The 24,956-nt window shown below is 26.8% G+C and overlaps 3 protein-coding genes across 8 annotated transcripts; 1 reads left to right on the plus strand and 2 right to left on the minus strand.

Moving 5' to 3' along the window:
- Positions 1 to 3,079: 3,079 nt before the first annotated feature.
- LOC111034446 (ubiquitin-conjugating enzyme E2-22 kDa) lies at positions 3,080 to 5,006 on the minus strand. Its single transcript, XM_022315701.1, has 5 exons — positions 4,598 to 5,006; positions 4,057 to 4,209; positions 3,909 to 3,991; positions 3,493 to 3,656; positions 3,080 to 3,308 (listed from the first exon to the last, which is right to left on the minus strand). The coding sequence occupies exons 1-5, from the start codon at positions 4,658 to 4,660 to the stop codon at positions 3,172 to 3,174; spliced, it is 600 nt and encodes a 199-aa protein (XP_022171393.1). The 5' UTR covers positions 4,661 to 5,006; the 3' UTR covers positions 3,080 to 3,171.
- A 3,040-nt stretch (positions 5,007 to 8,046) lies between these two features.
- On the plus strand, positions 8,047 to 10,941 carry LOC111034442 (actin-related protein 2/3 complex subunit 1A). 2 transcript variants are annotated; one of them, XM_022315696.1, is made up of 9 exons: positions 8,047 to 8,205; positions 8,302 to 8,366; positions 8,454 to 8,611; positions 8,679 to 8,787; positions 9,188 to 9,484; positions 9,925 to 10,106; positions 10,286 to 10,389; positions 10,495 to 10,672; positions 10,799 to 10,941. In XM_022315696.1, the coding sequence occupies exons 2-9, from the start codon at positions 8,306 to 8,308 to the stop codon at positions 10,832 to 10,834; spliced, it is 1,125 nt and encodes a 374-aa protein (XP_022171388.1). In that variant the 5' UTR covers positions 8,047 to 8,205; positions 8,302 to 8,305; the 3' UTR covers positions 10,835 to 10,941. The 2 variants fall into 2 exon arrangements, with proteins under 2 accessions (XP_022171388.1, XP_022171387.1); XM_022315695.1 differs by having other exon boundaries at positions 8,047 to 8,366.
- Positions 10,942 to 12,348: 1,407 nt separating this feature from the next.
- Positions 12,349 to 24,308, minus strand: LOC111034421 (alanine aminotransferase 2-like). 5 transcript variants are annotated; one of them, XM_022315658.1, is made up of 13 exons: positions 24,073 to 24,308; positions 18,114 to 18,276; positions 17,961 to 18,050; positions 17,234 to 17,342; positions 16,403 to 16,533; positions 16,000 to 16,113; positions 14,808 to 14,937; positions 14,253 to 14,332; positions 14,023 to 14,143; positions 13,834 to 13,955; positions 13,583 to 13,768; positions 13,349 to 13,497; positions 12,349 to 13,228 (listed from the first exon to the last, which is right to left on the minus strand). In XM_022315658.1, the coding sequence occupies exons 2-13, from the start codon at positions 18,234 to 18,236 to the stop codon at positions 13,138 to 13,140; spliced, it is 1,446 nt and encodes a 481-aa protein (XP_022171350.1). In that variant the 5' UTR covers positions 18,237 to 18,276; positions 24,073 to 24,308; the 3' UTR covers positions 12,349 to 13,137. The 5 variants fall into 5 exon arrangements, with proteins under 5 accessions (XP_022171350.1, XP_022171353.1, XP_022171352.1 ...); XM_022315661.1 differs by lacking the exon at positions 24,073 to 24,308 and adding an exon at positions 22,164 to 22,182; XM_022315660.1 differs by lacking the exon at positions 24,073 to 24,308 and adding an exon at positions 19,078 to 19,603.
- Between the last annotated feature and the right edge of the window lie 648 nt (positions 24,309 to 24,956).

Consider the following 24,956-nt stretch of genomic DNA (forward strand, 5'->3'; position numbering starts at 1 on the left):
AGTTATAACGTTGGGAAAAACAAAAAAAAAATTAAGGAAAAACGAGAATTCTTAAGCAAAATCTGTTTTGGACAAAATCGTTTTTGGTCTAACTCGCATTTTCTATACACCATATTAACAATTGTTGACTCAAGTTGAGCTGTTTATAGGCATATAAAATAGTTGATTATTATTAATTTTTAAGTCATGTCGATAAAAAAATTGTTTGACCGGTTACAAAACTTGAAAATGTTATGCAAGGTACCTCGTAAGTTATACATGGAAATTAAAAAATAAGTTGATCTTAAATCCACAATTATTTTATATGAGCGTCTGAATTTCAAATGTTGACAAATATCTACGTACAAATTGCGAAAATAAAGTCAAAATATCTTGAACATTTTATCAAGTATAAAAATAATATAATAAACATTTAGAAAACATTTCAAATATCTTCAATTATTGATTTTAGTATTACAATAAAACAGAAAAATCGTTGCATGCATTACTGCATAGTGCATGCTCATGAGTACCTAATCGAGTAAATATCCAATGTTGTAAAACTTCAAACACTTACAGAAATTTAATTTGTCTTTCTAATAAACATTTTTTTTTTGTTTACCTAGACAAACGTATGAGAAACATTGAATTAAACTTTCAAAACTTATATTTAGAAAGAAAAATTTTTAATGAATTTCTAACTCATAATAGTTAATAAATGTTCATGATTTTTACATATTTAGTCAACATTCGAAATTCAGACGCCTATAAAAAATTAATATGGTTTAACACTCAACCTTTATCGACATTAATTAAAAATAATAATAATAATCAACAATTTCATCTTCATGTCTATAATAGAAAAACCATTTAATAATAAATAAATTATTATAGTGTAATGAAAAAGCAAATACAAACATTTAGTGAAAATTGCATGTATCTACAGTACTACGGTAGTTTGTCGTAGAGTACACCACAAACCAAAATCGATTTTGTTGAAAACCAATTTTGCGTAAAAATTCTCGTTTTTCATAAAAAATTTTTTTTATTTTTTTTCGGCGATTCTGAAAATTACTGGGAATTGAAAGTGTTGACGTCCGAATGCATTAGTCATTAGGTAACTAGTTTCACCCTCCCATCGGCCATCACTAAAGATACTGAAGTTGAAGATCGAAGCTTTATTTTGATTACCTACTTACCGTCTACACAGAGATAAAATAATTTAAAAAATATATTTAGCTTATTTTTGAGTTAGTTGTTAAGCACACCTAAAGTTAACAGTCGGTTTGTACCTCAGTAATCCGTAATCGTTCTAGTGGTGCAACCAGAGTTCAAATCTTGGGGATGTTACAATTATGAATCATTTATATACCTCCAACTTGCATATTGGCAATATTTAATTTATACTATTATTAATAATGATATTCGAAATTCTATTATTAGAAAAAATTTATATTTTAAATTATTGTATTTTTTAATTTTTTAATTTTTTTTTTCCATTTATGATAACTAGTGAATGCGTACTATTATTTCTTCCAGAACAATTTCACTTGCTAGACCTATTTCAATAATATTCACAACATTTAAGATAGATTATTAACGCTGCTGTACCATACAACTTATCAACCGATTACTAAATTTCTCATAGAAGAAAAACTTTATTTGCACATTGCAGAACTAACAAGGATAATGGTTAGTGTAACTTGCATTAATTTATACTATTTATTTATTTTTTTTATTATAGCTTCAAGTTAACACTAATATAGCTCAAAAATTATAATAAAAAGTACATTTAAAATTAAATAAAGAACATAGATATTAAATAATAAAGCCAGCATCCAAAATAAATGTAATAATACTTATAACAGTGAAGATGCAATTAGTATTGAGAATGGAATGGAGATTAAAGAGACAGTTAAAAGATCTAAGAGAATTTAGTCATTCGGATATCAGAGCTGGGCAATCAAATAGTATATGAGATAGATCGCAAATACACTCGTTGAGATGAAGTGTATTAAAAGGAGAATTGTTTAAACGAATGACTTATGCGTCATCTGTTAAATTGTATAATATGTGATCTATGCAGATCTAATTTGCTGAACCAGATATTATTAGGAATTAGGTGTAATGTCCTTATATCTTGGAAGTTCTTCTTTATCTATGGTTTTTTTTATGTTATTTGTACAGTTTTTAAACATTTTTGGTTGTAGTCACTCCATGATAGATTTTATTATATATTCTGAAAACATAGAATATTGTAGAATTTTTGAAAAATTTAAAATTGGAATTACGTGATATATGTTACTAGATTTCTTGAAAATTAAAATTACATTGTTAAAACTATAGATACATGGAATTACAACAACAAAGTTTAACAATTTACCATCAGACAACTTTACCCAAAGTAAAATTATCCAAAATCAGGGAGGATTATGTGGAAAACCTACACTTAGGGCAGAGAAGTAACATTCTAATGGGTGTATACAATCCCAAACACAATTCTGTTTATCTTATCTCAACATTTTTTTTTTTACATATCATTTTAAAAACATCTAGTTAACATTAATTTATGTTCAACGAGAATAGCTTCTCAATTGTATGTTATTTTCAGCACAATTATTTTCTAGCTTAAGTTAAGTTATTTTATCATTATTATTTTTTTTTTCACTTTAGACTTTATTTTTTTATTTTTTGTGTAGGCATGCTCTTAATATCTTGCAAATATCTACATATTCGAAAAATTTATATATATCAATGAAATTTAAAATAGGTTATTTTAAATTCAATAGAATATAAGACATATCAAACATACATTTAAAAAAAATCAATAATAATTAATGATATTTATTTTTAGTATTATTTAGGACTTTAAAAATGTCTTAATTTCTAATATGTGATAATATCTATACATATATTATATTATATAAATATATATGACATATAGAATATAAACATACAAATTATACAATAAAAATGAAACAATTTGCTGAAAGGAAAATATCTTAGCTAAAAATTAAATAAAAAAATAATTAATTCAAAATAAACTATTAATATTACTTAGCAATCAGAATTGTGTAAAACAAATTTTTAAATAACACAGTGTTTAGAAAAACTCTTTATAATGTTCAATATTTTACATTGATTTAATGTTAAATTTGTAGTTTTAATCATAACCCAAAACAATTATCCATCCTAACTAAACAGTTGTTCTGTAGCTCGTTCCAAATCCCAATTAAAAGTAGATAATGCTCCACGTGCTTGATCACGTTCTATTCCCATATCTATGAGACGCTGAATTTTTGTGTCAAAGTCTGTATTTTTATTTGGACCTAAAACAACAATTGAAACTAAAATTATACATGTGATTAAAAAAAAAAAAAATAAATGATGGATAGTATACATAAATATATTCTTAGTCTAAATTAAATAAACTTTTATAAGACATATATTGTTTTTAATTCAACCAGATATCCCTAATAAATGTAATTTTATTATTTTAACTGCATATTATACCTCCAGCATAAACATTAGTCCAGTGGCTAGCTGTTTTGGCAAATATTTCTGGATACTCTTTATATTGTTTGGCAACAACAGCATCTTGTGGGTCGTCTGGTTCAGCAGCGGCCATAAGTGCTTGTAGCGACAATAGTACTGTGCGTAAAGTCATGGCTGCAGCCCTATTTAAGTTTATTAAAATTAATAACTTATTGAACTAAATCATAAAAGCAATCATTATTTGTATATGATAAAGTTGGAAAGATACAGATAAAAATTAAGTTGTAAGTAACTATTTGATTTGAAAATTGTAGAATCAGATAAACATAATTCAGGCTGAATGACCAAACTTGTATGGTTTTACATTTTCTATAGTTACACTAAGTATATGCACATTTAATTACTTAAATATGTTCAAACAATTTTACACTTACCATTGATCTTTTAAAATGTCTAAACAAATAGCTCCAGTGACCGATGAAATATTTGGATGCCATATTTTAGTCATGAATCGAACCTATTAAAAAAAATATTTTAATTAAAAATACTTAAATGATAAAAAAAACACAAAGGTTTACTTACTTTAGGTGGATTAAAAGGATATGTTTCTGGCACTTTAATTTCCAAAAAGAATGTACCCCCTTCATATGGTGTATCAGGTGGACCAGCAATTTCACCTTTTAATTCTGTATAGCTATCACCAATTAAGTCCACTTTGATTGAACATTTAGCAAGCTAAATAAAAATATACAATACATTCATATTTATAATTAATATTACAACACATCAAATTAAATATATAAATATATTTTTATTAGTCAATATGAATTATTTATTTAGCAGATAAATAACAAAAAAAAATTAAAAAATGAAATCATGGATAAATTAAATAATAAGTTTGATGAACAAAACATTAATTAAGTATATTGATCATGATTAATAAAACAATTTATATTTAAAAATAAGTCCATTGTTAGAAAACAATAATTTCACAACATTTTTATACATGGAAAATCGAATAATAATGTTGTATCTAAATATAACTGTTTTCTAAATCAATAAGACTGTTTGAAAAAACAAAAAATATGTTTTTGTCAAAAATAATGGTAAATTATTTAGGTACCTCTTCGCTCTTAATGACTTCTTTAAATTCCCTTTTGATTCTCTGCGTAGCAATGTTATTCATTATTTTTTATTTTTAAATTTAAAGATAAATACAAATGTTAGCACTGAAAACCATATAATATTACAACGACACAATTATCACGAATTCACGCTAACCTAAATTATACTTGCGTTTTACAACAAAAGAAAATTAGAGTTAAGGTTTTGTGATAAATTTATGTTTATAAGTTGCCATACAAAATGTGCTACTAACGTTGGACTAAACTAAAAAAAGTTCAGTTCTTAGTAGTCCATAGAGCAAATATTACAGTCCGTGGTTAAAATGTATACACGACTGATAACACACACACAAGACTCAACATGGCACAATAATTGATAAAGATAAAAGAATAAAGATTTGTAAATTGGTACTGCCTCTATAATTATAGTTATGACTTAATATGATTACAGTCTATTCAAAGTGAGAATAATCAGTCGGCCGACCAATTCTCGTCAGTACTGCGCATCTCGCACTAACTTCCCTGTGATAGCATGATCACGTGGTTCCCTACGCGCCAATCGAATCATTCGTGATGCGCGAAAGTGATTGTGTTGTGTGGTAGGTGTCAAGTGGTAACACAAACAACTCAAAACAAGTATACTCTATTCCGGGCTCGTCTATAAATTATAACATAGAATAATAGTTATAATTTATAAATATTGTATTAACATTAAGTTATTATTATTCTATTATTTAGTTTCTGAAACAACTTACCAATTTTCCATGATTACTTTAATATTATCTACTATGTTACAACTGAGCTATAATAAATATTGTTATAATAAATTTATTATAAATAATTTTTATTACACGGGGCTTGAAATGAAAAATTGTACGAACCGAAACGATTATACAATGAATTCGCTTCATGCGAGTGTGACCAAAATAATAATGATTTTAAATTTCTCTTAGCAATAAAATATAAATAAACATCATATTTTAAGCTTAAAAAACTGGAATAATACGATACAGATTTTATAATAATTTCTTCAATGCTTCGTAATTTTTGTCACTTTTTTCTCGTTTGCGACTTGCAATGGTAGAGTAGATACTGCAGTTTCGTAGCTAGGTGTAGGGTTAAGGCTCCTCCGGAATATAATGTGGCAATAAAAATGCTCTGATTTTCTACTTTAGCATATATTCTGATAGGAAAGTGAATCTAGTTGGTACATTTCTAGAAATGTCAAAATTGACTTTCCGCCTTCCGGTAGAAAAATTCCTACTTCTTCCACTGTCAAATATCTAGGACTTATACTTGATCGCAGACTTACCTGGGCACCTCACCTTAAATCTAAATGACAAAATTTAAACCTACGGTGCGCGTGCGCCTGTTAAAAACTTTCTGCATTAACAATAAATACACAGACATTAAAACTAAACTTCTTATTTATAAATCTCTAATCAAGCCCATCTGGACATATGGCATACAGCTATGGGGTAATGGTGTAATGCAAAAAATCTAACATCAACAAGATTCAAACTTTTCAAAATATTGCGCTAAGGAAACTACTTAATGCTCCATAATATGTCTCCAACCATTCTATACATCAAGACCTCAGGAATTCAGGATGAATTCCGTCAAAGACGAAGCAAAACTATATTATAAACGTCTCCACAGTAGGTTAACCAACCATCCTAACCCTCTTATAAAAAATCTAGCAATCCCGCTAGACGTCTTAAACGAAACTGGTGTCGTAACTTGCTAAAAGCATGAATCCGAGAAAATCCCCTTACTAAACTGAAACAAAATAGGTAGGTAGTGTCATCAATGGGTGGCTTCTTCCGTCATATTTTTCATGCTTATTACTCTTATCAAATTTACTTATTGTTCTATGAATAGATTGTAAATATTTTGTAAAAAAAAAAATGCCTTATTATTATTGCTATAACGATAAAATTAAAACAATAAACAGTACATCCATTGTTTTGTGCTACATCGGTGTCAGTTCATATACAAATTAACCGTTTACTTTACTTCAGTAGTCAAAATATAATTGATAGTTGATACTTATTATAGGTTTTTACTTAAATCACAAAGTTTTCCTAATAATTGGAAGGGATTTAGTATAGAAATCGTATAGAATAGAATCGTATAGGGTCATAGGGAAGGAGTTAAGTTAAGAATCCCATATAGTAGATGGCCGTATGCAGTTCATCAGAACTATGAACATTGAACATAGTTGTGTAGCAGAACCCGACAGATCATTTTACTCAATTTAACAACCTAATCAGTAGTTATGTTAATTTCTTAAAATAGTTGTGTACCTATTTGTAATTTGTAACATTTAGTGATGTAGGTAGTTGTAACTTGTAAAGTTGTAACCATATCTAATACATATATGTATTATCTGTGCGACTGTGCTTGTAACTGTACTTTAATGGAGATAATTCGAACTAAAATTATTATTATTATTATTATAAATAATACCATAGAAGCTAGAGTCCCAATTCGGCATTTTGGCCATTAACTTTAATTATAAATGTATTCAGTTTTTTTGCTAAATCGATTTTGTATAATAATTTACAATTCATTTTTTAATATTATACATAAATTATACTATACAGTATACATCTAAATAAATGTATAGAGCTCTGGTTTCAAAAAACACATCATTGTAAAATCAATACATTCATTGTACCACTCAGAATCTAAAACTATACAAATTTTAAAATGGTTATAAATTTATAAATAGCCTTAACAGAGTTAATAAATACTTTGATAATAATAATATGTCATAACATCGGTAATTGTCGAGTTTGTAAATTGTATAACAGAACAATGAGACCTATAAAAAATAAAAGTACACCCTTTACCACCCACTAAATAGCGAAGCTGCAGTTATTAAACAACTACAAGTAGGTACCTTCTAACTATAGTAACATAATATGAACTTTCTAGCCTTATATAGGTATATAGACAGTGGCGTACCTCGTGGTCAAGGGGTGGTTATATCCCTCCCCCATTGATCATAAATTCCCATATTTGTGTCTTTAGTACTATTTATACCACCATATTTCATTTGAATAAATTATAACTTGTAACATTTTTAAATTGAAAATTCATAGTACAATAGGCTTTGGAAGAATCTTCTCTATATGGTGGGATTAGGAATAACTTCCTGGGAATGTTCGTTGTTTGGGAACAGGAGGAAGCAAGAGGCTTTATTTCCTGTTTGGAAATGTTTTATATCAAAATTAATTTATTTATAAAATAACAATTAAATAGTAAATTCGTCTTAAAATGCATACATTGACACATTGTCCAAAACAGTCCCTAAGGCCGAAAATTAAATATTGCCTTTTGCTTGAATAACCGAATATTATTGTACGATTATTATTGTGCATAGTGTCATACTGTTTATCACTTAATACGGAGTGCTACACTGCTGAGCTGTCCGTGAGCCGCCGCCCGCCAGCCCGTTTTGGAAGTTTGGGACTCGGTTACTCACCCATCCTGTTCCTGTACTCACTTGGACTCTTGGTGACTGGGTACTTAATTGAAGTTGGAAGTTTGGGGCTTGGGAGTAGCTAAGTTTGATAAGAACCGTCACCGTATTTACTATTTAGTAATATCCGAAAATCATCTAATATTTAAAAAAAAGTTTTTTTAATCATAATTTAAAATAATATCTAAAAGTTTAATTTTAATTTTCTCAATTTAGTACAATGGAATACAACTTAGGCGATAATCCAGTTACTTCACATTCGTGGAATGCAAATAGAACTCGTAAGTTTGATTAAATCAACAAAATTATAGTTTGAAGTCTATCAAAAAATGTTATTAATTCTTTGATTGAATAATATTATTGTATAGAGATAGCAGTAATTCCAAATAGTAATGAAGTGCAAATATACAAATATGAACCAAATTTGAGTGACTGGACATTGTTAGATAACCTAGATCAGCATGGACTTCTAGTAACTGGAATTGATTGGGCACCTAACACTAATCGAATTGTTACTTGCTCAGCTGTAAGTTTTCTATTAAATGTATCTATATTTTTTTATTTACAATTATATTACTTTTACCACTTAATAGGATCGTAATGCATATGTATGGACAATTGATGACAAGGGAAAATGGAAACCAACTCTTGTATTATTAAGAATAAGTAGAGCCGCAACTTGTGTTAAATGGTCGCCAAATGGTAATTTTGCTATAATATCACATTTGTATGTCAGGTATCAACATTCTACAGTATATTTATAATTTACTCATAATTCTTATTGAACTGTGTTTGTAACAATTAATTACTTGCATTTTTCAATATGTTTCTTTTATATTTATCTTAGTTTATTATAACTTATAAAAAAATGTACTTTACCATTAAGTATATCTTTTTGAAATAAAAATGTGTTGCTCAAATTATTTAATAACTTAATTTTTAAATACATAATTTTCTTTACTACATGAAAATGGTATTAAAATAACAAAACATTACAAAATGTACTACTTTTGTTTGTCTATATTGGTATCAATATTTTAAAATCTATATTCTTATTTATTATAAATATTATATTAACACATGGTTTTATAATTATTTCTAGAGAAAAAATTTGCAGTTGGTTCAGGAGCTCAATTAATATCTGTGTGCTATTTTGAAGTAGAAAATGATTGGTGGGTGTCAAAACATATAAAAAAACCCATCCGATCTACAGTAACAGCATTAGATTGGCATCCAAATAACATGGTATTAGCTACTGGTACTGCCGATTTTCGAGTAAGACTGTTTAATGTACATATGAAAGAAGTTGACCAGTGTCAAAAAGTAAAAACTGAATGGGATACTGATGATACCTCTGTGCCAAATTTAGTTGCCGAGTTTACAAATTCTTCTAGAGGAGGTAAATTTATATATTTTACACACATGTAATTACTTATAAGTATTTATTACAAATATTTGCATTAATAATATAACTTTGTTAAGACACTTTAGTAAAAACAGCATAGTCTATAAAAAAATAGTTGTATTGAAAAATTATCATCTAACGAAATATGGCTGTAAACCTATGTACTTAATATATTTACTTCATATTACTCCTAACAAGCTAGATGTACATTAAATTTATACATATTTGATTCCTAAAACCCATTAACATTATTTAACAATTGTTCTTCCATTGAACTCTGAACTTTTATTGAACTATACCATAAACATTTAAGTTATAATTACACAAAAACATTCAGTGAACTTAACACTTAAAATTCTATGGGAAAATATCAAATTAATATAGTGTATTAATTAATGTGATTTTTATTTTTACTGAATTGTTTATATTTTTAGGTGGATGGATTCATGGACTAGCATTTAATAAAATTGGTAACCGATTGTGTTGGGTTGCTCATGATTCATCTATTACTATTGCTGATGTATCTAAAGGTAGCATAGTTGTAAATAAATTAAAAACAAATGAGTTACCGTTCATAAGCTGTATTTGGGTTTCTGATCGAGCACTAGTTGCTGCAGTGAGTTCATAATTATTATAAATTAAAATACACTTTTACAATAAATTACTAAATTAAGAAAATAATAGTCGAATCTATTAAATTAATCATTATGATCAGATTTTAAACTATAGGTATTAGGTATTAATAGTTAAAACGTCAAAAACTTTTAGTATAAATTAATATTTTAATGTAAATAGGGTCATGGATGTTGTCCAATGTTGTACTGCATTGACTCCAATAACAAAGTGCAATTTGTTTCTAAAATTGACAGTTCTCAGAAAAAAGAAGCTGCTGGTCTAAGGTAACTAGTAATTATGGACAAGAAATTTAAGGAGTATAAAGAATATATATTATGATTTAGGTTTTAATATATTAGATAATATTATTCATGAAATATGTTTTCTAGTGCAATGAAAAAATTTCAAAGCTTAGATCGCCAAGCACGAATCAATAGTGACTATGAACTTGATACTAAACATCAAAATACATTAACATGTTTGCGTGTTCATACTGAGTCAAATGATGCCGTTTTGAAGTTCACTAGTAGTGGTTTGGATGGAAAAATAATACTATGGGAACTCAACGTAAGTAACACGTAGTTTTTGTCTCAGAAATACAAAAAAAATGTATTTGCACTACTATATATATATATATTATATATTATCTTTGTCATAAAATATAATAACTAATGTTTTATTTTTTTATTTTAGAGTTTAGATAAATTACTCCAAGGCTTAAAAATCTAACCTCAGTGGAACTACAATTATATGTACATAATTCTATTTGATTTCAATAATTACTTATACTGTTACTAATTATTTGTTATTTTATTAAATTATACTTTTTTACATTATTTATTATAATTTTATTATTAAAAATATTGTGATAAATGCATAGTAACATCATCAATATTTTTCAAAATATTTATTTAATTTATTATGTCTGTGTATTTCTGTTTATATGTGGCTACTATAAATAAGAACAAAATAAATAAACATTATAACAATAGAATTTATCACACTTATTTTTTCTATCCATGTCATACTGGTATCTATTGAATATTAAACAATGCGTTAAATTAAAAACAATACAACTCATTTCAAAAGAGTCATGATTATTTTCAACATGATATTATATATATATAATACAGACAGCCTACATGTTAGCTATTAATATTTATGTAATAATTATTCCTTAAAAGATAACAATTTTGTCTATTTGTAAATTATAAATCATTGTATTAATATGTGTTAAATTATAGTGTTAGTCATAATAACTAAAATTGTGTTGTATCTTAGATCTGTAGTAATGACTAATGATGTCCTGATCTAATAAATTTACCCAATAAAGCATAGGCAGCGCAGACCTTAATGTAGATTGAATGAGGACCTTTTAGTAAATGTTAATAAATTATTATGGATCCATACGTATTAATTTGAATGATTTGTATACTATACAATATATAGTAATAATATAAAAATATATTACTTAATTTAAAATCACATATTTTAGAACAATATGGATTTTATGTATTAACAGATAAAATGTTAGCCCTCAAGTAAGGCCCGTAGGCTTAAATTTTAGGACAACAGTTACAAAATATGTGACCAAGCATGTAGCAACCTACCCCCAAGTCGCCTATACAGCAAACTGAATCAGTTCAAAGTTCAACTGATAATTTTTTAGACACTCCTTCAGTCCTTCGTACAACAATCGGTGTTTTAAAATACAGACACAGTTCATACTAGTCAGAGTAGCATGTTGTTCAAATATACCTTTTGTAATGATTCAAATTGTTTTAAACAACAATTGTATTCAATTATTTTTCTATTCTATTAACCTGTTTGAAAACTATCCAAATTTATGTTTGTTGGAGTAATAATTTTTTCAACTCTGACCACAGTATAAATTAAAATAAAAGTACTAGTTAAATATTATTTTTACTTTAACAACTTTATTTAAACAATTATAAGTAGTAGCATTGAGTATAGTATAGTTAGTAGACAGTAGTAAATAGATTACTCAATGGTGGTAGTTATAGAACAAAAACAGAACAATATAATATCCAATACAATTATACTGATAGTTTAAATTACTATAATAAATTGTAAGCTTTTAATAATATTTAGTTTAATATTAAACATATCTAATTTGTTTATGAATGAAACTATACATTAATAAATATTACATACAATAATAAAAACTAATAAATTATAATTAAAGAATACATTACACACATTCATTTTTTTTTAAACACAATTGTTTCAGAAATAACTCAGATGTAAAAATAAAAATGGTACATTTTGAGTAAAAATAATTAAGTAACGCAAGGATGGATTTAATAACAGTTTTGGTATAAGAATTTTATAACTAGAAAATATTGTTTTAATTGCATTTATTCTAATTTCTGACGAAATTGGATATTTTTATAAACTAATATTGAGTTATCAAGTTTTGAATAATTAATTATTAACAGATAAAATTTTAATTAAATTTAGACTAGCATAACTAATTAATAACTCGCAGAGATAGTTATGCTGTTAACAGTTTTAGGTGAAATTAAATCTAATATGAAAACATAAATAAGTACAAGGGTAAACATTTCCACACCAAAATAAATAGTTTGTAGTGATGTTTAAAAATAAAAAATATTATTTAAAGAACCGGGCACTTTTTTTAAATCTTGAGCAGTCTTGGTAAATGGTAATTATGTTAAGGATAAACATAAAAATACAATTAATTTAAAATACAATATCCATCTCCTTAACGTTAATGGCAACAAATTAAATAAATAATAATTCATTGTTTTGTTTAAAATATGTAGGAACGATTCTATCTAGTAAATGAAACAATATTATATCCCTAGTAAACTGCAATATATAATTATCTCTGGCTAAAAAAAATTAAGTTAAATTGTAAAAATACTGTAAGTTTAGCATAGATTTTAAATAGATCACTTATATTTTGTATCAGTTGTAAAATTTAAATGTAATTGATATTTTATTTCTACTTAAATGATATATTTATTGCAAAACTTTTTTTTCAAATATTATTTCCATTGTTCTATAAATTTCAAATGAAAATCTTTGAAATTGTCCAACATATTTTTCAATTTATCTGGCTGAGGAAGGATTGTTGTTCTGAAAAAAATGTATAATATTAATATGATTAATATATTTTATATTTAAGGGATGATAAGGAATTTAGATTGCACTTTATACATCTTAACTAATCAAACTAAATATTATTATTATTTGTACCTAAAATGATAAGTTCCTTCAACCTGTCCAAATCCAGATCCAGGTACAATACAAATACCAGTACTTTCCAAAAGTTGGAACGCATAAAATGCATTGGGTTCAATTCCTTGATTTTTTGCTTCCTTTATTGCTCTTTCAGGTAACTTGAACTATAAATGGAATTAATATTTATGGTTAAAGTTAAACTTTAAATTTATACTAGTTAAATAAGCATAAAAAATTAAGTAAACATACTTGTGGAAAAGCATACATTGCACCTTGCACTGGATTGCAGGACATTCCAGGAATACTGTTAAATGTATCAGCTACCAATTTGGCTCTTTCTGCTAAAGATTTCAGTACACCATTTTTTTCTTTTTGAAAACTCTCATATGATGGTTCATCTGGTTGTGGAGGATTTACAACACAGTCCATCACAGTCTATTTTAACAATAAAAATAAAATGAAATAATAATGACTGTAAACAAATTACAAAAATGAATTACTTGGCCAAGAACTGTAGGACATAACATAGCTGACACAGATTTGAGTAACATTGCTTTAACTTCGGGATCCAAATTAATCACTTCTGTGTAACCACCTCTTAAGCCACATTCTCCCATATAACCTAACATAATTTTACAATAATATTACTATAATAAAATCGTCATTACTATTATACAGTATTTAATTACCTTTAGAACAAGACATAAATGATGCCAATTCCATTTCACTATAAGGAGATCCTAATTCAGTTAATACCTTCTTAAATGAATAAAATTTACTTCCTTCAGCATACACATTATCTTGATAAACCTAGGCACAAAAAACATTTGTTATAAAATAAAAATAATATTAAAAAATAAAATAGTTGTATTTTTTACACATAATTATTGGTATATAAAAAAATATAAATATGTATTACCTCATCAGCAAGTAAGAACAATTTTTCTTTATATGCAAATTTAATAACATCCACCACATTTTCTTTGGTTAATACTTGGCCTAAACAATTCAAACATGCTAACTATAAAACAGATAATTACAATATTTTTAAGTATAAAATAAAACTACACAAATTAGACAGTGACAGTATACAATTAGTTTACTTAAAGTTTGAAGGATTTAGAATAAGTAAAACATAAATACAATAATTATTTTTTAACTTGATTATACTCTATGGCGTTATATACAAATTTTAGTGCAGTCTAGTCATCTACCATTTTCGTTCAGTAACATCCCACATTTCTTGCCTGTCAATCTAAATATTCTAAGAGACAAAAAATTCACTAAACTATAATTGTGCCACCACATGGGTTTAAAATTGACAATGGTAATTTAAGATAACCCACCTGATTAAATTACAAGACTATTTGAATTTAAATGTTATCATTTATTATAAATAATTTTGGAGTTTAACACCACAACTGAAATTAAATAATTATTAATTAATAAGTAATTAATAAAACTAATAACAAACCAGTTGGATTGCCAGGATTAATAACCACAATAGCTCTGGGATTACAATGTTTGCGTGCTTCAGTTATTGAGCGTTCTAATTCGTTCACATCCAAACCCCAATTTTTATTTTCATCTAAAAAGTATCCAACCTAATAAAAACAACCCAAACAAGCGAAATGATTAAAAAATACTAATTACCAATCACATTTTTAGAGAAATAATTATAAGATTAATAAAAGCTACATAAAACATAATAGAAGAATTTATTGTTTTTGTAAACCATTTAAGTATAAATAAGTTTCCATTGCAGAATTCTAATTTTTCATGACATTAAACAGAACTACATAAGGGGTGGTTCACCAAGCATGCTCAGCCCATTTATTCTTAAAATAAACGGAATAAGTCAATTTTTATAAATTCTTGAATGAGTAAATTGTTGGAGGAAAATAGGTGAGTAAAAATGCTTGGTGAAACATACTGTGTATAGTATACTAACTGCTGTACTATATTGATTTTAATAAATTATAATACTAACAAGTATAAAAGATAAAATATACTCGGGTTATAGGTAAAAATGTGCAATACATTCTTTAAGAGTAAAAGGTGCAAAGATAAGATGGAAAAAATATGATTTATTAAGTTACAAAAATGAAAGAAAATTAATAAAAATTACCAATTGTTAAATCATTCATTCAATATTATTTTATTTAAAAGCCATTCAATTTATGTACAAATGAAAATAATTTTAATCAAGACATACACACAAACCAGATACGACATACAATCCTGTAGTCAGTACCCAAGGGTTCTTGGCATTTTTCAACTAGTGAGCTACAGTTCAAATTTGAAGTTTCTATTAATCAACTCATATATTTTATTTTTAATATTTAACTTATATATTTTTTTAAACTATGTGTGTATAATATTATTTCTTGTATATTGTATGTATTATAATTATGCATATTGAGTTATAAACTTGTAACTGACAATATTTAAAAATACCTAGATGGTACTGAGATACCACTCAACACGATTGGCCACATACAAATTCTAGCAGTTTTTATATTATCTATATTATGAATGTGATGGTAATAAAGTTATAACATTTTATTGCAATTGACTATTTAACATTTATTAAATTAAAGATTGACTGGTTGAAGACACCTGTAACCTATAAGTAAATATCATAATAATTAAGTTATTACACTAACCTGTTTTACATTAAACTCTGCTAATGTAGCAGAATATAATGGATATTGTGGAATAGGGATTAAAACACCAGGTTTTTTTCCATCCACATCAGCAACCAATAATCGTAGAATAGCCTAAAACAATCAATAGTTTATTTATAATTTACATATTACCTTTTTACTAAATATTGCCTACATATTATATAATAGCACTAATAATGTAGTAACTAAATAATTAGAGCTAAACCCCAACACAAGTTACTCATTAAAGTAGAAAGATTTATTATTTTTATTTTTATACCCAAATGTCTGTATAATTTTGTAAAATAAATAAATATTAATCAAAAATATAATTTAAATTAATATAAACCTAATTCAAGTGAAACTTTGCATATAACCTTATTATTTAAATTTAAATACAAACTTTTATTCCATCTGATGCACCAGCACACAAGAGGACATTTAAATAATCACAAGGAATACCATCTCGACGTTCAATATATTGAGCAACATGTTTTCTTATTATTTCTATTCCTGGAGAATCAGTATAAGACCCTATAATAAAAACAACATGATAATTAGTAATAAATTAATATATCATAAAAATATTCCTCTTTGATATTATATAATAATCAAAAAAAATCCATTCAAAATTTTAATATAGGTATATATTTTACCGTATTAATGATCTCTAACAATAAGAACAACAAATGAACTAGAGCATTCTCGGCATTTCTTGCAATTTTACAATACAATTTGTAATGATAAATGAGTTCAAATGAAAAACCTTTTAAAAATCTTCAGTATAAAAGAATGGTGAGGTTCAATAACTGTTTTATAACCTTGGCATTTTAGAGTATTACAGCTGTATAATGCCTTTGTAGAGCAATTTATAATAATATTATGAATAAATGTTTTATTACTCAATAGTTATAATATAAAATAATCTAAGATGGTATATACTAATTCAATGTGACAGCTCAAGGACTTATATATTAATTTAATTAGTACACATACAAATTGAAGTAGAACCTCAGTACCTACATTAAAACATTTTTATAATAGAACACGTGTTTCATAAACTCAAATGATTATGAGATTAACTGGGTACTCAGATAATAAACGTTATGTTATTAATAATTTATAAAATATGATAGTACAAATTAAAGTGTTTAATTTATAAATATGATTATACAAATTATAGTGTTTAATTTATAAATATAAATAATTATTCAAATATTCTGAATTAAATTACCAACACTTCCACCACGGCATCCATCTAAAATAGTTCTTGCACGTTCCTTAACATCCTCAGGATATCGATCATCATCCAAAAGTTCTGGTTGAGATACCAAAGCTAAAACCTTAACAAAATTAGATAATGAATAAGTATAAAAATATTTGCTTTGTTAGTTGATATAATATTGTATTTGAGTGCAAGAGATTATAAGACCTAAATAGTGATATTTGAGGTTTAAGCATCCTAACTAATGTAGGGAATGTTCAATCAAGGAAATATTTGATGATGTTAAAATAGTACTTATGGTTAATGAAGATTGAAATTAGGTTGTTGAATTTCCAATGATAAATAAAATATTTTTAAAAAAAACAGTAATACATAGTATGAACGAACATGAAATTAGAAAAAAATAGAATATACATTTTAAAAAATTAAATTTTTTAAACAAGGATTCTTAATTTTACTTGGTTTAAATGTTCAAACAATATTGCCTACTTCAATTGCACATACTTAATTATTTATATTTTTTATAAATTACAAAAATAAAGTAGGTACTTCTAGAGGATTTAAGAGTTAAATATCTCATAAAAGTATTTGTGTTAATTTTGTTTTGAAGTAAAAAATGGATCACTAGCTTACTTAAGAATATATTCTCTTCAAAACCTGAGTAGGGAGTCCCATTGGTTTTTGCTACAAATTACTGTTAAATCTGCCATTGAATAAGGAATGAATATAACTGTACCTGGCGTATGAATGTAATTGGCTTTTGTCCCATTGCATGGCAATCACCAATATTTGCCTTAAGCACTTCTTTAAAAGGTTTTTCAATACCCTAAAATTGAATATTTTTGAGAACATGAAAAAATATTAATATTAAAAAAAAAAACACACAAACCTTTTTCAATTCATTTTCAATTTCTGTAGCTCTTATCAATAACGGTCCACGAACAGCATATTCCATTATCCTTACGTTTGGATTCATATTGTCTAAATTTAATACCTTCTGATTCGACGACATATTTTGGCCGGTGGAAAAGTTCTTTGATTTCACAGACAACCTCAAAAATGGGGAAAATTCTAATTGTGACTTGACATAACGGCATAAATTGTAGTTTTCCGAACATCTTACAAATTTATTTAGCCTTTGCAGTGACATATTTAAATTTTTATTTTAAATTACGAGCACAATTAGTTTTCAAATAATCAAGTAAAACAATACGGACACCAAGACAGTCTTGTAATGTTGTGCATGTAATGAAATATCAAAACATTTAACGTATAAGTAAAGGCAAAAGACTGATTAGAACAATTAGGTATTCGTTTTGTATTAAGATAAAAACAATTATACAGTTCGGACGTAATCTATTGACCAACGGCCAAGTGTTATCGAAAAGAAATTGGACTCAGCACAACAAAAGTACAACTTTGATCGACCTCAGTTAAATTGTATCGCTATGTTATACTTGGCTCTTAAATTTTCCGTAAATACTAAATATGTCAATAATATATACATATATATAATATGAATGTAATATATTATGTATTTATGTTTATATGAGAAAAAAAAACTATGTATATTTATTTGTTTTCTTACCTATATGATACGATACAATATTAGGTATATTATAATGGTATGAGTTTTATAATTTATAAACTTAATTTATAAACGTATGTAGATGATAAGACGTCCGTGTTACTTTCACTTTTTAAATTTAAATATTGTTATTATTATTACTATTATTATTTTACTAGAAAAGTCATTAGTTTACCGTAAACCAGTATTGCCTAAATAGTGGCGCCAAAGTATGGTGCCTATTATAGTACTTCTATACACAATATACATACACGACGGAACTCACTATAGGGCGTGCACTCTTTCGAGAGAGTTTTGAGTGTTTTGACGGTTGACACTTGACCGAGTGAGGAGTGACTGTCTGATAAGTGATAAGATATATATCGTTCGAGTAAATTGAGATTTTTTTGATATTATTTGTCAGGAACTTTACGCTACGTGCGGCTGTGGCAGTGGGGAAATGGGGAATGCGCGGTTGTCGGAGAAATCGTTAGAGCCTCGCATGTCGTTATATCCATATATTTTATGCCCGTTGACCTATATTATATCATAATAATATATTGCGCAGTGCGCACAGTTGTGTAGTCTCGCAGATACGTGCAAAAATACATGCGACCCGTCCGTTCGCGAACGACACAACTCTACGTTGTAGATTCGGTTTTTTCTACAAAGATGGTTTCAGCCTTTAATGTCGACCGTGTCGTTCGATTACATAGCAAATTGCAACAATTACAAATTACAATATGTAATCAGTAGATTAATAGTAATAGCTAACGACTAACACGAGTAGTAAATTAGTATCTAATAATAACAATATGATGGCGAGTTTACCAAAATCAAATAAATAATCTATAAAGTATAAGATAGGCATTATTATAATCATGGAATGTATGCAGTCTCCAGTCTTCTTGATGATCTACTTGACTAGTACCTACACTGGCTACACTAGTGTATATTTATAAAGGGTCGTTTAATCTCTGTTACCACTCGATTGAGACTTTGTACTTGTCTGACGCCCACGCATATGACATAATTAAACATTTATGTTTTTCATTCCATTGCTCTGTTGTCGGCAATTCGGCATTATACATTTAAACATGCGATATATTTCACTATACTCCTCATTAATGTTATACGTTCTTTTGAATGGACATCATAAATTCATAAATAATAATTATACCCAATTGCAAACTTCGAAAAAGCCACGAAATAATCAATAAATACCCGCAGGCTACAATAAACAGGGTTTATATACTCTGTTACCTATTTAATATATACATCATATAAATATATATGGATATAGGGACCTTATTCATAAATCTAATATCTATTATATACCATATATTATGTTTATTTTATTTTATCGATGTAAATAATAATACATTGATAATGTTAATGAATTAAATATTTGCATAATAAGTAAGTAATGATAAATAAATAATATAACAGCGCAATAAATAATTATTAACTATATTATCACCTAGTTAATATAGTACGTATTTGGTATTAACTATATACCTATACGTCCAACCTCTTAATTGTATTACCTATCTAGATATTGGCATATTGGTAAATAATACATTATTATAATAAATCGGTTTTTTCTAAATAATAAATAATAGATACCTGAATAATATGCGCATAAGCGCATTATAAATTATATTAATGGCATTATAGGTCTTAGTAGTTGATAGGTACGTCGTACGTGCAGATGTTTAATTCATATAATCATATTCTTAAACAAATATACAATGTAATCCAAGGCAAGTATGAACACCCCAATATTTTCTTTTAATAATAAATATATTTAGATCCGAATTTCTAAGTTCTTGCCACCTACCTACCTAAACTTAAGGACCGCAATGGCGTAATTTTAAACATAGAAACGGCGTAGATTTTGTATATCATTTTAGGAGTGCATTGCAACGATATCAACTAATTTATTTGAATAAGAATATCCTTTATTCCTGTAAATTTTAAGTACCTGGATGACTTTTTTGAAAATTTTAATATATTTTAATCAAAATTCAAACAAGGATTTAGATTATTTAATTTTGTGTGTACTAAGGATAATAGGTAAAATGATGATATACACCTAATAGGTTTGAAAGATATGGGTTCTATGAAGATTTTAAAATCATAGTAATTATAGGTACACATTAATATTTTAATATTTAATAATTTCTAAAAATTTTCTGAGGATATAATATTGGACGACATTTGAAAAACTATTTTTAAAGTTAAGTATATCCTTAGGACCTTGGTACCTGACTAATACGAGAACTTATGACACAATAGATATATTATAATATTATATAAGATATGTTAATATGTACTATCAAGTATCTACATTTCAATAAATCAAAAACTTACTAATCGTTCAACTTTAGATTTAGATACATTAAAATCTTCAAAAAAGTAATCAGCTGAACAATTTACAGTAAAAAAGATTGGTACTAATTTGAAAAAAAAAGAAGTTTGTTGCAAGAACCTACTTATCTACTCTTTTGATGATATTATGGGGGTGAACATGCTTGGCATTCGCCCTGTATATTAGTAGCCAATAGGCAAACGTAATGTAGTCTGTATAGTCACGTACCTACGTATAGGTACATTAATTGTACTATACCCATCTATATTATTTATATTTATTTGTTATTACTAATTGATTCTTTTATCAGCGAAAAATTATTATGTTCCTATGTGTATAATATTAGCGTTGTTTATTTGTTATTTATTTTTAAGTTTAAGATACACACAGGTATACAGGTTAAAGTTTTTAAATGTCCTAATTTATTTCATCCTCATGTTATTGTTACCTATTACGGAATCCCAAGCATACTTTGATTTGTCAATTTATACTTAATATTTTTATATTCTGAAGCAAAATTTTAAATGTTTTTGTTAACATTTCGAACTTTTGAAATATAAATTATAAACGTGAGGTATACTGAAAAAATTATTTTTTTTTGAAACAATAACATTTAGAACGTGTCTGAACTCTGAGTAATCGATATCCTATAGTTAATGACAATCTATTGGTACCTTTTCGTCCTATTCGATGTATGTAGGTATAGGTATTCGATATGTTTTACTTTTATACAGGCAGATACGTATTTAATTTTGTTTGTAGTTATGATTAATATAATTAATCTCGTGACATTTTGAATAGTATTTTAGAATTATCTACCGCTACCGACTATCATTTGCTCATTGGTATTATGCAAGTCGCATAGATTTACGGAGAAACAAAAATAAAATAAAAACTCAAGACATAATATTACATAATAATAATGTACAATGAATGCACTATATTACACTATTATAGAGGTGAGAGGTCAACATAATATAATATATTAATATGTTACCTACCTTACTCCATAGATCTTTATACTATGTAGTACACTTTATTGTATATGAGCCATGAGGTCTATGATTATTATGTGTTATCTTGTCAGTTGTCACGTAAAAAATATAACATAATAATATAGGTATATGTACCTATATCTAAATCCCGATTAAGCCTTAAGCGTACTGACGTAGCGATGACGCCACAAATACCCCTTGAACTGGCCCCATCCCACCGTACTTTACTTGACTGACGGCAATTGAACAACTATTTTGTGTCTTCTGAAATTATTTTTAACGCAATCTATCCAATAGTAGAATCATTGGACTAGAACGGAAGAATAATGGTAGCTTCATGCATATTGTACCTATATTAGGTATATTAATGTATAATATAGCCATATAGATATAGGTGTATTATAATTATAGTGATGGTATCAGATAGCAGTTACCTATGTGGCTGTGTATGCTATATTTCGTTTATTTTCTATACACTTATATAATATGCCTACTATATAGTCTATATAGTAGTGAAATCGAGTATTGTCGTATCGACAATTGTCAGTGTCAGACGTTCACGCTATCATGATGCCTCACGAATCACGATCCGTTCGCCAGTAAAAATATATTTACCAATTTACGATACAATGGCACAATGCATAATATATATACGTCTGTTTTTAATTAAATGTTAAAAAGATCCCACTATTAATTTTAGTAGTGTATTATTATAATAGTAGATTAATATTATACAGGATGGTTCACCAAGCATGCTCACCCACTTTTTTCCTTTAATGATACATTTATTCAAATTCTGATTTTTAGAGTGTATTAATATAATAGTAAATTAATATTATACAGGATGGTTCACCAAGCATGCTCACCCACTTTTTTCCTTTAATGATACATTTATTCAAATTCTGATTTTTAGAATTTTGAAATATTTTTAAAGACCTTACCTTCAATTTTTTACTACTTAAGGAGTGTCCTGCAACGAAACAAACTACTGTTTTTCAAATGAGAACCCCACATTTTTACTGTAAATTATTTAGTGGATATTTTTTTTGAAAATGTCGATGTACCTAATTTAAAATTCGAATGAGCAGATTAATGAACTGTAATCAATTTACAATTAAAAAGGGGTGTTCTTACTTGAAAAACGGAAGTTTGTATCTCCACAGGACACTCCTTAAGTAGTACAAAAAATCAGAATAACCGCTTTATTGAAGAAAAAAGGGGTAAGCAAGCTTTGTGAATCACCCTGCATAATATAAGTTATTTATGGATTATGATTAATTGTTTTATTAATTAACTTAGTTATTTTAACTATGAAATAAATACAGACAAAAAATGAGTCTTATAATTATAAGAAATTTAAAACTAGCTTCCTCATATTGCATTATACAACGTTGAATATATTTTATAATTTATTGATAAATAAAACAATTATTGATTGTCCATTATTGTTCAACTATTAATTAACGCTATGCTTACATTGTTCAAATAATATAGTTGATTGTTTTGTAAGACGGTTTACAATCGAAATACTTTCAACTTCCGAAAAAATCAACCATTAATCGATCAGATGACCTCAGGAAAATATTTCAATTGTTATCATGATATATTGACAAATAACTATTACGAATAGACCAATTATATTTTATAGGTGTACATATTTTATTACTAATATAATTGCAGTTTATTTATAGTCCGTGATTATTAACTATCTCAGTAGGTTAAAAAGTAAATAATACAACACACAAAAACTGTGATGAGAATTATTTGGTTGTTGACCAGTCACCAGTGAATCAAGGCCTGAGAACCGTATTGATTAGTTTAATAGAGATTAAAAGATTATTATAACTAATAACTATATAATATTTATTATTATAATTAAATTAAAATTTTTACATTTTAATAATTTAATACATACCTATACTATAATATACTTGTGAATTTATGATGTTTTCTGTTTGACACTCACTTTAAAGAATTATATCGCACTATAAGTATCTGCAGCAGTCACTATAGTCACTAGTTACTAGTTCGTGTAAATGCCTACTCGTAACTATTCGATTTGGCCAATATTAACGAATTACTAGTGATGGTGTGTTACACTCACGCGCAGTGACATTGCCGGGAAGTGAACACAAAAATCGCCAAATCTAAAATACCTACCTACCATATCAATGTGTTATTTTGTGTACTGTTTACGAAATATATTATTATATGGTTATCACTGTAGTTGTTGCCATTGGACGAATAAAATATAAATAAATGGTGTGGGGAAATATACAGCAAATGTAAACGAGGGGATAAATGGGATTATTTTTCGCCCTTGAGCCGAATTTGTTTATATATGTAATCTTTATAAGAGCAGCAATAAAAAATATATTAAATTAGTTACGACCTATTAGCAATCAATGGTGAACGATGAAGTACCTGTACTTATTAAAAATATAAAGTGTTGAATTGGTTTTTATTATTTGCATAATAAATATCTGTAAGGTACTTAGGTACCTATATTTGAAATAGCAATGAACCATGAACTAAGATAAAGTTCAACATTATCTTGATTAAAAAAATATAATATTATTAGAGATAGGTATGCTACGCGTCACGATTAAAAAAAAAAAACTTTTGTATGATGTACATAAAACATAATGTTATAATTATAGGTCCGTTTACTGTTTAGGTATATACATGCAAATAACAAATAAACAATTCATATTGTCGTTGAGTATTTGATTATAGTATATTAAACCATAAGCGGTTTAATTCATTATTTTTTGCAAACGGTTTTAGGATACCTGTGTA

Source organism: Myzus persicae, unplaced genomic scaffold (genome assembly GCF_001856785.1).
Source record: "Myzus persicae strain clone G006 unplaced genomic scaffold, MPER_G0061.0, whole genome shotgun sequence".
Classification (NCBI taxonomy): domain Eukaryota; kingdom Metazoa; phylum Arthropoda; class Insecta; order Hemiptera; family Aphididae; genus Myzus; species Myzus persicae.